This window comes from Ostrea edulis, chromosome 2 (assembly GCF_947568905.1).
Source record: "Ostrea edulis chromosome 2, xbOstEdul1.1, whole genome shotgun sequence".
NCBI classification, from domain to species: domain Eukaryota; kingdom Metazoa; phylum Mollusca; class Bivalvia; order Ostreida; family Ostreidae; genus Ostrea; species Ostrea edulis.
Genome location: NC_079165.1, coordinates 87,340,536 through 87,354,982, shown reverse-complemented (window position 1 = coordinate 87,354,982; position 14,447 = coordinate 87,340,536). Strand labels below are relative to the sequence as shown.

Sequence of the window (14,447 nt, the reverse complement as noted above, 5' to 3'; positions counted from 1 at the left end):
GTCTAGGAGGAGTAAGCATCCCCAGTTGACCGGTCACATAATTCGTGGATACGAATGGTTAGATATTTTTGAATATGGTAAAACATACATTGCAAGTGTATATATGATATTAATGCAGGTCAACACTGGGGAAATATTAGATAAAAGACAAAGATGAAATTTACAGATGCACAATCAAATAACCTGACGAGAAACAATTAGGATCGCAAAGTACACTTCTGAGCGTTTATTTGTGATGAAATTGTATTAAGATATGTATCAAAACTATATCAAAATTTTCGTTTAGATTTTTCCAGATATATCCGAACATATAGATATGTCCGTATCCGGACATATAGATATATCCGGAAGAGACGAAACCTGCACGAAGGTGCTTAAACCAGTGGACATTGGAACTTCCGGATATCATGACAGAGAAATTACCTTGAAATGATTTTCTATTGTAGATAATGGTAAAATGTCAATTTTCATACGATCAATAGTCATAATCATCAGCAATAAGAAAACCCGAGTAATTAATATCGTCAATCTTTCTTCAATTACTAAATACATCATAAAATGTGTATCGTGTTTCAAATGATATATCAAACATACAATTCACAAAATTATCATAAACAATACTTTTTCTTGACGTAGCATTTCCAGAAATACCTTTATATATTCACTACTTTTCCCATTAGGCATTTTGTATAAAATACAAAAATTCATGAATTTGCGTGACTCAATTGTCAACGCATGTTTTACTAGATTATTTTGTTTGCACTACATTGTAATTACATAATGATTACTATTTTCATGGCCAGAACTTAACCCCAGCTATTTGATCACGTGTTTCACTTGTCCAAACCCAAATGTTGGTGTATATTCATCCCAATTTCCGGATGTTAGTCTCAAAAATAGTCAATGTTATATACAAACCCTAATCCGAGCACAGAACACGGACTTATATTCAATTGTTAATAATGACTCAGCTCTCCTGTGTTGGAACATGATGGTCTCTTGTTTCTGTAGCAACCAAACAATTTCTGGCACCCTTTCCTGAAGTCTTTTCGTTGGTAGGCGTAGATGAAAGGATTCACAACACTGTTAAAGATGCCCAGAAATACAAGCCATCTGTGTAGATTGAAGGTCAAATCGGTAGTCATATCGAGACCATACCTATACAATAGAGATAATGTACACAGCAGACTAATACACTGTAAGTGTCGATTAAAGTTGTACGATATACATTGGTACCTTCGTAGATATTTGATGGGAAGAGTTTTAAATTAACGTTAATAAATAATAATCTTATCATCAGTTAATAAGTAGGGATTCTATATTAAATTTTAAACGAACTATGCGTACTAACGACCTCTTTTTGGGGTCGCCGTAAAACTGAAAATTTTAAAGCTTTAAAGAAAGAAACTCCACTTATTTTAATTCAGAAGAGACCACATCCATTACCGTTTCAAAACATTTGTCCCAATTCAGAACTCTTAATATCTGATATGCATCGTAGTTTTCGCAACAAAATACACTTATTTTTTAAACACAAGTACGATTGTGTATTTTGGTGGGCAAATAGTGCCCTTGTTTTGTATTGTCTTTTGTCAACTTACAAACTTATATTGTAAATGGTCATGATATGCATGACAGAAATTAATGTTCATTAGAAATAGAATCAAAAGATTTTCCTTGAAAAGCTGAAACTGCCTATCAAACAGATAACGTATGAAATGTCAGGGTGCATTGATTTTTGTGTGTTTGCTTGATTGGTATGTATAATAGTGCATTTCAGCAGCAACAGTAATGTTTTATTTTTTGCAATGGTTAGGATTTTCAAATACATTATTTTAAATGTACGTGTGAGAACAAAGCTATTTAAATTTTACAATTGTTTACATAGTGCCTTACATGTGATATCTTACATAGTGACTTACATGTGATATCTTACATTGGGACATACATGTAATATCTTACATTGTGACTTGCATGTAATATATTGCATTGTGACTTGCATGTAATATCTTAGATTGTGACTTACATGTAATATCTTACATTGTGACTTACATGTAATATCTTACATTGTGACTTACATGTAATATCTTATATTGTGACCTACATCTGATATCTTACATTGTGATATACATGTAATATCTTACATTGTGACTTACATGTAATATCTTACATTGTGACTTACATGTTATGTACAAAGTGCCTTACATGTGATATCTTACCCTGTGACTTAAATGTAATATCTTACATTGTGACTTGCATGTGATATTTTACATTGTGACTTACATGTAATATCTTACATTTACATTGTGACTTACATGTAATATCTTACATTGTGACTTACATGTAATATCTTACATTGTGACTTACATGTAATATCTTATATTGCGACTTACATGTAATATCTTACATTGTGATATACATGTGATATCTTACATTGTGACTTACATGTAATATCTTACATTGTGACTTACATGTAATATCTTACATAGTGACTTGCATGTAATATCTTACATTGTGACTTACATGTAATATCTTACATTGTGACTTACATGTAATATCTTACATTGTGACTTACATGTAATATCTTACATTGTGACCTACATCTGATATCTTACATTGTGATATACATGTAATACCTTACATTGTGACTTACATGTAATATCTTACATTGTGACTTACATGTAATATCTTACATAGTGACTTGCATTTAATATCTTACATTGTGACTTACATGTAATATCTTACATTGTCACTTAGATATAATATCTTACATTGTCACTTACATGTAATATCTTAGATTGTGATTTACATGTGTTATCTTACACTGTACCTTACATGTAATATCTTACATTGTGACTTACATGTAATATCTTACATAGTGACTTGCATGTAATATCTTACATTGTGACTTACATGTAATATCTTACATTGTGACTTACATGTAATATCTTACATAGTGACTTGCATGTAATATCTTACATTGTGACTTACATGTAATATCTTACATTGTGACCTACATCTGATATCTTACATTGTGATATACATGTAATACCTTACATTGTGACTTACATGTAATATCTTACATTGTGACTTACATGTAATATCTTACATAGTGACTTGCATTTAATATCTTACATTGTGACTTACATGTAATATCTTACATTGTCACTTAGATATAATATCTTACATTGTCACTTACATGTAATATCTTAGATTGTGACTTACATGTGTTATCTTACACTGTACCTTACATGTAATGTCTTACATTGTGACTTACGTGTAGTATCTTACATTGTGACTTACGTGTAATATCTTACATTGTGACTTACATGTAATATCTTACATTGTGACTTACGTGTAATATCTTACATTATGACTTACATGTGATATCTTACATTGTGACTTACGTGTAATATCTTACATTATGACTTACATGTGATATCTTACATTGTGACTTACATGTGATATCTTACATTGTGACGTACACGTGATATTTTACACTGTGACTTATATGTAATATGTTACATTGTGACTTTAGTGTAATATCTTACATTATGACTTACATGTGATATCTTACATTGTCACTTACATGTAATATCTTAGATTGTGACTTACATGTAATATCTTACATTGTGACTTACGTGTAATATCTTACATTATGACTTACATGTAATATCTTACATTGTGACTTACATGTAATATCTTACATTTCACTTAGATATAATATCTTACATTGTCACTTACATGTAATATCTTAGATTGTGACTTACATGTGTTATCTTACACTGTACCTTACATGTAATGTCTTACATTGTGACTTACGTGTAGTATCTTACATTGTGACTTACGTGTAATATCTTACATTGTGACTTACATGTAATATCTTACATTGTGACTTACGTGTAATATCTTACATTATGACTTACATGTGATATCTTTCATTGTGACTTACGTGTAATATCTTACATTATGACTTACATGTGATATCTTACATTGTGACTTACATGTGATATCTTACATTGTGACGTACACGTGATATTTTACACTGTGACTTATATGTAATATGTTACATTGTGACTTTAGTGTAATATCTTACATTATGACTTACATGTGATATCTTACATTGTCACTTACATGTAATATCTTAGATTGTGACTTACATGTAATATCTTACATTGTGACTTACGTGTAATATCTTACATTATGACTTACATGTAATATCTTACATTGTGACTTACGTGTAATATCTTACATTATGACTTACATGTGATATCTTACATTGTGACTTACATGTGATATCTTACATTGTGACGTACACGTGATATTTTACACTGTGACTTATATGTAATATGTTACATTGTGACTTTAGTGTAATATCTTACTTTGTGACTTACATGTACTTGTGATATCTTGACAAACATGTCAGTAGAGTTTAGCAATCATTCTTACATATCAACTTTTATGTGTGGTTGTGGTTCTAAATCAATTAGAAAAACTGTTGATCTTAGAAATAGGATGTACGCTTCACTGCAGGAATACGCCGGGTGAGCTTCATGATTAATTACTTTTTTGTTTAACAAAATTCCTACAAATGAAGATCGTTTTTCCTTTTCGGTCATAGTACTTTGGATGGAATATTGACAAACTCATGTAATAATATCAGCGTGCGATTGAATGATTGTCACATTGCTTACCTCACCCGATACACTTCATACGAACTTCAGCTGAGAACCAGCGCCAAGGTGACGTATCCCATAGCTGAACGGATATTCTTTATTATCTTTCTGTTACGTTGGTTGTTGGGATCCTCCGAGGCTTTCTTCAAAGATTTCGCATATACTTTTCGAGCTGTTTTTAATATCATACCATACAAAAAGACCGAGAAAGCCATGCATGAATATTTTATCATACCAGATACCAGATAAATCCAGTCATGCAAGAGGTAGCCGAAGCTGCATCTAATGCCTTGATCCCAATTGTTAAAGTAGATAAAGGGTAGTCCAGCAAGAGTGAAGGAAAAAGTCCATAAAAACACAATCATGCAATTTACAACTGAAGGTCTCATAATACGGCTGTAGTACGCGTTATGACAAATAGCTATGTATCGATCAAGAGTTGTGAAGCCAGCAGCGAGTTGGGAGGCCAAAGTCATCATGAAGACAACTTGATATAGCAATAAACAAGTGTACACATTTTTTGACAAATTGCGAACGTACGAGCGTGGATGATAGCCCCACGCAGAAATCGGCTACGGCGAGACAAAGAATAAACTTCGTTGTTGCAGACATTGGTTTGATATGGCGAACAAAGACTGCAGCAACAATTCCATTTCCCGTGCAGGCTACCACGAAAACGAGCATCTGTAGTGAAGGCAATGAGAATAGTAGGAATGCCTTTGCTGGGCGATGAAGATGAGCCCAGGATAGTGTTTTCTTCGGTATCATTCATGCTCAGAATATTTCTGTTCCTGTTCTAGAATTCTAGCAAGTTTCAACTCGTTAGATTCAACTTTGGTAAATGCTGACTTTAGTAAAAAGGAATGACAACTTAGACAGTTATTCAAAGATAAAAACTAATTTCTGGTAAGAACCGAAAGAGAAAATTAAAACTAACTGATTTGAATTTATACCTTGGTAGTAGATGACGCACTGAGTGATGGTTTGTCTCAATACACAAGAAGGCGTAGTACGTGTAAATTACTGAAGAGAAAAGGTGTATCAATGCTTACTCCTAGGCCCCTGATCCCACCTGTGGTATATCCAGCGGTCCAACTCTCTATTTTGTATTGCTTATAGGAGCTATGAGATTGATCACTGTTCGTTATCTTCACCTTTATAGGAGTTATGAGATTAGTCACTGTTCGTTATCTTCATCGTTCATGAAAGGAGGTTGATGAAATATTTTGTTTTTATTGATTCACACCTTTTGAAAGATGAATGTTAACCAATAATATATATAGTTAGAATGTGGAACATTGTAAATTTTGCTTTTATGGTTCTTTTGGATTTTCATGAAAAATCACCTACCAAACCGTGAAATGCTAGGTTTTTTTTAATCATATGTGTGCATGTTTTTTCCACAATCGGCTTCGCCAGTTATAATGAAATGATGATCTCTTTGGCCAGGTTCAACGCATTTACTTGGTCTTCGTCCATGTGTATGATTAACGGTATTCTTTTACCCTTTTCGTGTAGTTAATTGTTGATGGTATTCCTAATTGGAACCCCTTGTCTCAGGTTTAATAATTTGATTTTACTTACAATTGAAAGTCTGGAAAAGTTTGAACTGCATGACTGGACACTAAAATAATTAATGGCATTTATCAAAAATTGTCTTCGATAAATGCATTTAATTACTGGATAGGCGCGGTAACTCTTGCAGCCTTGTTAACTTTGAGCGTTTGTAAGACTATGAATACTAAGCGCATTGTATGACTGTTTCAAGCCTGGAATATACCTGATTTCCGATTTTAAATTTCAAACGCTTGTGCAGAAAGGACATCCGAGAATTTTAAGAATTTAAATTTTGTCAATCCATCACCATCGAGCAACATGCAGCCAAAAAACGGAAAACGGCGGGCTACACCTACTGCAACGAGCGTAAACAAGCGACCAAAAAGGCGGAGGTTCGGTAATATTAGGAATCGGGTAGAGATGGTAAGCAGCCAGTCGTTTCCTCGCACTCAGCTTGCTCAGACTCGGAAAGAAAGCACAGGACTGGGTAGTTCTACGGACAGGATGACCGACAATGCGTGGTCTTCGGTTATGGTTCAGGAGTCGCAGGCGTTGATCGAATTTACACCCCCCCCCCCCCTTTTGTAGGCGGTCAACAACGCATATGGAAATGCCCAGATCGAGGCTACAACCAATACACCGGACAGAGGTACGAGAGTAGACTTTGATAGGCAAAGGAGATTGTACTCCTCATTACAGATACATGTACTAGTTTTGATATCAGAAATCAGCTGGACGTAGGTTTTGAGATGAGTCAATCATGTGTTGGAGGTCTCGCTCTAGAGGAGCAGGTTCAAGTTAGTCGCCCACCAGTAGATACAAGCATGTGTGACCCTATAGGCATTCACGTGCCTCAGTCCATTCGCGAGAAAATTTGGGCGGGCCGTTATATCGACATTGCATTGCTGTTAAAACAGGCTCGGGACCTACGTACAGGCGAAATAGTGATAAAAAATTGTCAACTCATATATAACATACAAGCTTGGTCTACAGCATTTACCATTTACGTGTCGTCAATCTGGAGAAATTTCCAGACAAAACCTGTAGTATATATGCAAGTTAGAATGTTATAGACTTTGATAGTATATTAGTAAAAGAAAGATAACTCTATGACTTGTTGAAATCTAATGTCATTACTAGTTGTCTCCCATATATTGTGAATACACATGTTTCCGGTAGTAAAATACAGTGATGAACCTTGAATGGTGTTTGTAGTGAATACGTCTATGAATCGGTTTAATCCGCACTGTGTATAGTTAGATACACGACAAAACCCAAGAGATGCTAAGATACATGCACAACATACGATTAGCTGCCAGCAGAGTAGGTCATTCAGGGTGGGCTAGTTACGACGAACAATACCGCCTCAGGAAAGAGCGCCACCCTGCTTCATCCTGGGGAGTTATTGATTATGAGTTGTGAGTTATGTACATCAACGTAGCACCAAGTCTATCTATTCAACATGCAAGTACTAACAATCCGTCAGTTCGGAACTGATCAATTCGGCCAGTTGACAACCTAGGTTTTACGAGAAACGGGGGTGGGGGGTCCGGTCATTTCATCGTCCAAATTCTCAGCGGTAAGAAACACTATTTCAGCAATTACTATTAGTCACTCCACTTCGATGGAATCCCCTAACGTAATATCAGTTTACAGCTAATTCACCACCACCTTCCAATTCTGCAATATAAACAAGGGGCAATATATATAGGACACGCATTTTGCGAATTGGGGCAGCAATAGAGGCAGTGATGAGGGGTATCCCAGATGTAGTAATCAAACAATGGGGCAGATGGAAGTCATGGGCTTACACTCCTTACATTAGATTTTCTTGATATCACACAATTAGATTTTACATGCCTGTATGATGTAGGTGTGTCATGTCGTTTATGCACCATACTAACAAATTATACCAGATTTGCAGAAAATCCAACAGTAGTCAGTAGTCTGGATAATGGGATCCTCCATTGTTCATTGTCCAGTAGTCCCGGACGGATGCATCTTACGCTCCATAACAATTTTCGGATATTTTGGTTTGGGGTCAGAGGCATGAAATAGGAACAGTTCGATGCTTGTTTTATGTAAATGGAGCTAACCCAACACCTAAGTATTTGATGTATACTTGGGATTATAATATCTGTGGATTCTACCAAGGTTGGACTTATTTCATCAATTAAAGGACAAGGGACGTTATTGGCTATATACCGCCGAGATTTTTTTCATTTTTTCAACTTTCATACTATGCTTAATTATTCTTTTCATTTACACAACTAGGATGTTCTTCTAATCCCACTTGCATGAAAATGACGTAATATTTTATTATGACGTCATGAATATACGCTAAAGTTGAGCTGTTTAGCGGAATCTGTTGATTTGAAATAAATTATGAATAAACTTTAGCAAAAACAAATACTTTTGCATGCAACAACCAGATTTATATTTTGCATGTTTAATTATCCATTAATATTCTTCTTTCATTATCAATATGGTGTCGGTTGTTGGCTGCAAACAATATGAATTTTAAAAAAGAATGAATGCGAAATCGGCTATTTTTGATACGCAAAGTCAATATTTTGCATGTTATAGAACTGAAAAATAATAATACTTTTGCATGCAACAACCAGATTTATATTTTGCATGTTTGATTATCCATTAATATTCTTCTTTCATTATCAATATGGTGTCGGTTGTTGGCTGCAAACAATATGAATTTTTAAAAAAGAATGAATGCGAAATCGGCTGTTTTTGATACGCAAAGTCAATATTTTGCATGTTATAGAACTAAAGAAAAAAAAACTTTTGCATGCAACAACCAGATTTATATTTTGCATGTTTAATTATCCATTAATATTCTTCTTTCATTATCAATATGGTGTCGGTTGTTGGCTGCAAACAATATGAATTTTAAAAAAGAATGAATACGTAAATCGGCCGTTTTCGTTACGCAAAGTCAATATTTTGCATGTTATAGAACTGAAGCAAACTGTTCCATCATTTAACCTCATAAACTTTTACTTACTCTGCGATTTAATAAATACATGTATGTCCTGTCAAACAATTAATGCTTTACCTGGTTTGCCATAAATATCTGCACCTAATAAATGCAGATGTCTGCCTTTCGAGTCACGGAGGCGGATCAAAAATCCACCGCATGATGAATGGAAATTATTCTACTTTCGTTTTCAAAGGTCACGGGAACATGTCTTTTCAAAATAAGATTATTTAAGAATAAATTGAATTTAAAAAAAAATATAATCAAAGACACGCATAGACCTGTAATAACTTGAATTTATTTTCTTTTTACAAAAATCGGACCAAAATTCGTTCATTTTCGGCAAAAAATACGTTACATCTCAAGAGCTAGATAGTTGGGATGTCTGTTACTTTTTTCGCTTTTTAAACTATCTTTGATACAAATATATCAAATATAATGCATAAAACTTGTTGCTAATAATATTGACGTGTTTGTGCGGGTTTTTCTTTAAAGCAGTTTTCTTACATCAATTTTAACGTACATGCCGCGGCATGCATGTATATATATGATGCATGTTGAAATTAGATGTTACTACATTAGTAATTGGATATTGATTCCAAAGGTTCTTAAAACGGTTTAAATTAAAAATAAATTAACAGCAAATCATTATTTATATCTTCCAGCGAGATGTGGTTTCTTTAAAACGTCGAAAACCTGTGATCGATTTGAAACTTCGACCATTGTTGTGGCAGATTTTTCTCTATATCGCATATAGATTGATTGAATATTGCTTAACGCCCCTCTTGAGAATATTTCACTCATGGAAACCTCACCACTGCCGGTGAAGGGCAGCACAATTTAGGCCTATGCTCGGCGCTTATGGCCATTGAGCAGGGAGGGATCTTTATCGTGCCACACCTGCTGTGACACGGGACCTCAGTTTTTTTGCGGTCTCATCCGAAGACCACCCCATTTAGTCGCCTCTTACGACATGCAAGGAGTACTGAGGACTAGCCTGGTTCCCGAGGCCTTCCGACGTGCAAGCACGAAGGCCAGGCACTCACTGTCGAATGGATTCTTCCACTGATCAAAATCCAATATGGCGGACTCAATGGTAAGTAATGGGAATGTACGTAAATGAGCGTATCATGGCTTAATTAGCTGTGTCACTTTCGATTTTATGTCATTAATTGCCAGAGACAGACCTTAGGAAATATATAATACTTGGTTTTCCATGTGACACGCTTGTTTGATATAGTCTTATCCCTTTGTTTTCAAGCAAGTAGGTGATTCGTCAACTCGCATATTTTTCACGTGTGTTAAATTAAATCTAACCGTGTCACTTCGTTTTTTCTACTATTGTTGGGTTGCATAGGGTTGCTGGTGAAGATATAGACTGAGTTTTATAGATGACACGCACCAGTTTTCCTATTTCGAACGGGCAATTTCAGATCGAATTTCCTCCACTCATTTTTGGACAATTTTTGATTACATATAGATCTCATGATGTGCTTTACTTTGATAAGACTATATAGGCTATAGCTGAAGTTTAAACGATTACTTTTTTGTGCGATGATGGAGGTGTTTTAAGCTTTTATTGGACTTAAAGTGTACAATTTTACAGATTCTCGAAATTATATACATGTGTATCACTATATATATTAATTGTTTTAATTTCAGATAATTTTCCATACATATGGAAAGAAGAAACATATGATAGTGGGTGAAAAAACACCCTCATATATAATGCTTCATGAATATGCAAAACCATGCCAACAGGTATAATAAGATGTATATATTGCTTGTGTAGGAGATAAGGCTATTTATGCATTTTATAATTCAGTATCATGGTCTCTCACAGTGTCAATTATTTAATTCTTATGTTGACCTGCCAACTTTATGCTTGATCCAATAGGCTTGATTTAAAGTTTCTGTTGTTACTTTGGTTTACTGTGAATATTCTGCAGATTTCAGAGGGGATCACTAACAATTTCATTGTCAACAGTTACTATTCCTCTCCGACTCACAGTCCCGCTTGTCCAAAATTGTATTTGTAGGTCGGCCCACAGTTTTTATATATTGCCAAATGTTATACATTGAGGTATTCTATATTTGTGTTAGCATTATATTTTGCATTTGTTTGTAACTCAAATTCTTTGTCTTCTTTATGAGAGAACTGAGTTCATACACTTCAATTTAAAAATCTTATGTAGTAGCCAGGAATTCTGTATCTAACAACAAAAACAAATTTTTACATAATTTGAAGTACATGATATGGCGCTATAGTAACATTCATTGTTATGCTTTTGCACAAACTCGTTGGTACTGCTTGGATTTGATACTAAATTCACACCTGCTAAAACTTCAAAGAAAAAAATATAGAAGATCACCATCTGGAGAAACCCTCATTCATTCCCCAAAACAAAGTTTTGCATTTATGTTCCTCTCACTGTATTGAAAATTTTGTCTAGTGGTACTTGTGTACCAAATTAATGATTCTTAATATAGTTTTGTGGAAAAAAGAAAAGAAAGATAACCAGATTGATCTCTTTATTTTACCATGTAGTCTACAGACTCCAGATGGAAAGAGATGGAGAAAGAATTTCTAAAGGGGTATTCAAGGACCCATCCTCCTCCACACTAATTCATATTGGAAGGAATTGACATCCAACTTGAATAAAGAATTACAGACTTCCAGAACAGGTTAACAACTAAATCAATTTGTTACAGTCTGTTATTTCAAGTTTCCCACCTCTTATAGCAATAATAAAAACAATTATTTCTGGCATCTAAAGGTGAGTTAAGAAGTTTATCATATTCTAAAATATGTTCCCTTTGTTAGTGGAAGAAATTCAATCCCAAATTGATTAAATTCAATACTGACATTTTCTGGATTGATAAAACACAATAGTGACAAATGCATGATTTTTTGGTATATAATGAACTGACCTACCTTGTTTTATTTCAGGTGCATCATGGAGATCCTTTTAAAAAGGAGAGGCCAGATCTTCAGATGACTTTATTGAAAATGAGAAATTTCTGAGTGGAAGTGACGAATGTGGCATGCATACAAGCAGACATCAGCATTCCCTCCCTCTTGTTTGTGTAAGTAAAACCTGCATGAATATAAAACTTTAGAAGAAAAGGGAAATATATTGACATTCAAAATTCACAGTTGGTTGTTCATCTTCTACAAAAATTACAGACTTGTTTCATTATTTATCTATGATAAAATTATGACATAATTAATATTTATGATGTATGTGTATTGTGTATTTACTACTATTCCTGATACAAATCTTTACTGATTATACTGATGTTTGTGACATTGTTTATAATTTTTAGATCAGAGGTGAGCTTTTTGAGCAAGACTCATGGAGGAAGTTTGAGAGTGTCAGTTCTCAGATCAAAAAGTTAGCTAGCAGTAGGAGGAGTAGCAATTCATTCCACAGTATGACATGAGAAATACGTGACTAGAAAGACCTTAAAAAGGAGATTTGGCATTGTTTCATGTGGAGATTAAAGAACCTTCGAAATATATAACACAGACATGTTTCAGTTACTTGGGGATAACACTTATGAGGAATTTTGCTAACTTTCAGATTGGAATGTGTTGCACAAGAAATGCTTGATCACAACCCTCTTCTGTTAAAAACCTTTTCTATGCAATTAATTAGTGTAAATGAAATTTAGCTATTTCATTAGTAAACATGTTTTCTGCGCAAGTGTGTGTCTTTGACATTAAATGCTATGATATTGTCATATTCTTAAACAATGGAAGATCTCTACTAGTTCTTTCAAAGGAAAGCCAACAACAGGAATCGAACCTGTTCCTCCATCGTACAGATACGAAAGTGTGCACCATTACACCATGTTGGCATACATTAAGAACTGGTAGCCTTGGAGAGAAATATTGCATTATTCTGTACAGTTGATACTGGTTTGTGTGATATATAATACACAAGTATATATAATGTATGCCTCATGTTTGGTAGTCATCAATAAAGCATTTGAATTGAATATATTCCTTGTTCAAGAAGAAAGTCTAATATTCTGAAATTTAAATAAATCTAGCATTTCTGTATGTGAAATACCTTTAAAACTAGTTCAAAGAAATGTCTTTGTAACCCAGTGATTATCTGGGTCAGAATAGGTCCTCTGTACCTGATTGCATATTGTGAGAAAAGAGAGAACAAAGAGTGATCATTGAATAAGTTTATAAACTGAAATCTTGTTTCACAAGTGTGACACAATTAATTAAGAACGATCTGACCCTTACTGCTGAAAAGACCAAAGTATCAAGTATAGGTCTAAATACAAGCAATTGATGGTGACCCTTGAATATGAATGAATTTTAAGAAATAGAGAAACAAATAATGACAAACTTACATATTAAAAACTGAACTAGCATAAGATTGCAACATAATAGGTCCTGAAAATCATTGGATGGAAGTTCTTGGGTCCATATGAGTGAAATATTCTCGAGAGGGACGTTAAACAATATACAGTCAATCAATCATAAGGCCAAATTAAAACTTTATTGTCCATTTTCACATTGTATGTGTTTACACAATTTGTGCATGTAGGTGTAACTTCTATCTTTCTAGGATAAAATGTTATGCCTTGCTTAATATCAATTATTTACAACATGCAAGGGAGATTCATAAACAGCTAGCAGTTGCAATCATATTTATACTGCTTTACAAGGATAACCAGTCAAAATGAGTGGAGGAAATTCGATCTGAAATTGCCCGTTCGAAATAGGAAAACTGGTGCGTGTCATCTATAAAACTCAGTCTATATCTTCACCAGCAACCCTATGCAACCCAACAATAGTAGAAAAAACGAAGTGACACGGTTAGATTTAATTTAACACACGTGAAAAATATGCGAGTTGACGAATCACCTACTTGCTTGAAAACAAAGGGATAAGACTATATCAAACAAGCGTGTCACATGGAAAACCAAGTATTATATATTTCCTAAGGTCTGTCTCTGGCAATTAATGACATAAAATCGAAAGTGACACAGCTAATTAAGCCATGATACGCTCATTTACGTACATTCCCATTACTTACCATTGAGTCCGCCATATTGGATTTTGATCAGTGGAAGAATCCATTCGACAGTGAGTGCCTGGCCTTCGTGCTTGCACATCGGAAGGCCTCGGGAACCAGGCTATACTGAGGACCTACTCAAACCTGGATCCCCACGGGGTCATATATATATATATATATATA

General features: G+C 34.3%; 1 protein-coding gene and 1 long non-coding RNA gene across 3 annotated transcripts; one reads left to right on the top strand and one right to left on the bottom strand.

Moving 5' to 3' along the window:
• Positions 1-956: 956 nt before the first annotated feature.
• On the bottom strand, positions 957-5,065 carry LOC125680109 (lysophosphatidic acid receptor 3-like). Its single transcript, XM_056153512.1, is given in 2 exon segments — positions 957-1,158; positions 4,695-5,065. Coding segments are annotated over 2 exon segments (573 nt in total).
• Positions 5,066-10,218: 5,153 nt separating this feature from the next.
• Positions 10,219-12,967, top strand: LOC130051947 (uncharacterized). 2 transcript variants are annotated; one of them, XR_008800228.1, is made up of 5 exons: positions 10,219-10,321; positions 10,888-10,986; positions 11,774-11,910; positions 12,176-12,312; positions 12,553-12,967. It is a non-coding gene; the product is annotated as an uncharacterized LOC130051947 (long non-coding RNA). The 2 variants fall into 2 exon arrangements; XR_008800229.1 differs by having other exon boundaries at positions 10,315-10,336.
• The last annotated feature ends 1,480 nt before the right edge of the window (positions 12,968-14,447 follow it).